The sequence below is a fragment of the Engraulis encrasicolus genome, chromosome 12, assembly GCF_034702125.1.
Source record: "Engraulis encrasicolus isolate BLACKSEA-1 chromosome 12, IST_EnEncr_1.0, whole genome shotgun sequence".
In the NCBI taxonomy this organism is placed as follows: Eukaryota; Metazoa; Chordata; class Actinopteri; order Clupeiformes; family Engraulidae; genus Engraulis; species Engraulis encrasicolus.
In genome coordinates, this window is record NC_085868.1 from 39,189,128 (window position 1) to 39,191,627 (window position 2,500).

General features: G+C 55.2%; 1 protein-coding gene across 4 annotated transcripts in view; it reads left to right on the forward strand.

Moving 5' to 3' along the window:
* bcor (BCL6 corepressor) overlaps positions 1-2,500 on the forward strand; it is a 79,054-nt gene that overhangs the window by 22,660 nt on the left and 53,894 nt on the right. For 3 of the 4 annotated variants that reach the window (XM_063212167.1, XM_063212169.1, XM_063212168.1), the window contains one exon: positions 989-2,257. The exons of the other annotated variant lie outside the window; for it this stretch is intronic. In XM_063212167.1, coding sequence (XP_063068237.1) covers positions 989-2,257 — 1,269 coding nt within the window. The remainder of the gene's footprint in view (positions 1-988; positions 2,258-2,500) is intronic. 4 annotated transcript variants of the gene reach the window in all.

Sequence of the window (2,500 nt, forward strand, 5' to 3'; positions counted from 1 at the left end):
GTGTTTCCATTCTTGGCTGTGGTGGTGTCGTTGCATCAGTGTAAATTATTCCAGCTGTGCATTGGGCTGGATGGGGGAGGGGAGGGGAGGGAAGGGAAGGGAAGCGTCCTCGCGTAGAAGCAGGTGTGCGTCGCAGCATTTTTTTGTGCGTTTTTTTTTTCTCAGTGTTTGCTTACTTTTTTCTGTTTGTGTTAGCATTCTCTAGCTAATATATTCTGTGAAATCCGTACGCAATGTCTTCTGTTAGAGGATCTTTGCTTTCGGCTTTTTGTAATGACGAATGGAAACAGAGCAGGAGAGAGTGCATGCTTAATACAGAGCGCAAGCGATAAAGAGATGGAGAGATTAGGCTGTTTTTCCAGTGGTAAGAAAGTCCCTCTGCGCGTGTACATATTACGAAACTGAAGCACTTTTAATGTTTAGCTTGCATGTGGTGAAGGGTCGGTTAGCTGAGAGCCAGGAGAAGAAGAGAGGTGAGAAGCGGGTCGCGAAAGCAAAGAAAATCAAGACGACGACGCATACAGGAAACACACACTGGGGGTGGCTGTTGCGGGTGGGTTCACTGATCTAAAAAAAAAAGTTTGCATGTGGTGAGGAGGTTGGTCAGCAGAGAGAAACCACGCGAAAAGAGGTTCTAATACGTGGTGCCGAAAAGGAAAGACGCAAGATGGCGACGCAGTCACTTGTACTGAAGGTGGTTATGGAGACAGATTACACCCATTAAAAATGGGGCATACTTTTAGTGTTTGTCTGCATGCGGGGAATGATAGGAAGGCCGACAATATCACTTACGCTGAGGGTCGATGATGCACGTGTACACACTAAAGTTAAAAAAAGGGCAGCACGTTTAGTGTTAATTTGCATGTGGGGAAAGGGGTTGAATAGCGGGTCAGAAGCGGTCGGAAAGGAAGGGGAAAAAAAGCACGTACAGTACACTGCAGTTGGATGTTGGGCACCTGATTTAAACTGGTCGTGGTTGTCTCTCCAGATGAGTGGCGTGCTGTGGCCGAACACCACCACCATCAACACCACAACCATAACCAACAGAAACAACAACAACAACAACAACAACACAACCAACAGAACCAACACCACAACAACAACAACAACAACCAACAACAACAGCAACAACATCAGCAGCAGCAAAACCAACAGCAGCTGCACCAGCACCACCACCATTTCCATCATCACCACCAACACCATAACCTGCAACACCAACACCAACATCAACATCACCATCACGCCCAACAGCACCAACAGCCTCACGTTCACGTGCACCACCCTCCTCATCACCAGCACCACCAACACCAACACCAACACCACCACCATCAGCTGCAGCCACAGCAAAAACACCAACAAAACCAACACCTTCAGAATCAGCACCATAATAATCAACACCAACATGTGACTCAGCAACACCAACATCAGAATCAGCTGCATCAACAGCACAATCACCACCACCACCACCATCACCAACATCAGCACCATCAGCAGCAGAACCAGGTGCGTCCACCCCTCCAGGCGCGTCCTCTTCCATCTGCTCCTCCTCCTCAACCTCTCCCCGCTCCAGAGTCGGAGGCCGAGGCCGAGGCCGAGTCGGAGCCCGAGGTCGAGAGCGACGCGGAGGAGGTCAAGAAGCTGAAGGTGTGCATCGACATGACCGGCCTGCGCCTCAACCACCGCCAGCGCCAGCAGCTGTGGGAGACCCAGCAGGGCAAGGGCGCCAACCAGCTGCCCCCGCCGACCCTGCAAGCCCAGGCCACGCACCAGGGTACAGGCCCCCACCCACACCCACACCCACACCAACACCCACACCCACACGCATGCCCAGGCCCACAGGCCCCACACACCCACCAGCACCAGCATCACCCGCACCACCCTGCACCACAGGGCCACTACCGACGCGACCAGCCCCAGGGGGGTCACCTGGATGCCCGTCGCCCAGGGCCCAACAACAACAACAGTGGCGTCGGCGGGGGCTGTGGTGGTAGAGGTGACGGTGCTGTTAACACCATCAACAACAACAACAACATTCATAGCAACTGCAACAACAGCAGCAGCAGCAGCAGCAGCGCGACCGCCGGCGCCGGCGCCGCCGAGTGCTGCGAGAGGGGGCCGGCAGCAGGCCCGGACTCCAGGCACAATCAGAGGGGTCCGGGGCCCGAGCCGAGGGCCAATCAGAAGCGGCCGGAGGCGGAGCAGAGGAGGAGCTGGCGCGAGGAGGCTCTGATGGGGTTCAGGGAAGCAGACACAGCAGGTACATACCTTTATGTGGGAGGGGTATTGGGAACTAGGGGGGCATGTGGGGTAATGTGGGTGGGGGGATGCGCCACTGTCGCCTCTGTCGCTTTTTGAGAGGGTGGGGTGGGGGTGGTGGGGTGTGCACCACCACCGCCGCTGTCGTCGTCACCACGTGGGAATGGATGTGTGGGTTGGGAGTTGGGGTGGGGTGGGGGGTCTTGTCGAGGAGTGGGCTGCCGCCGTTATATATCGCTCGCCC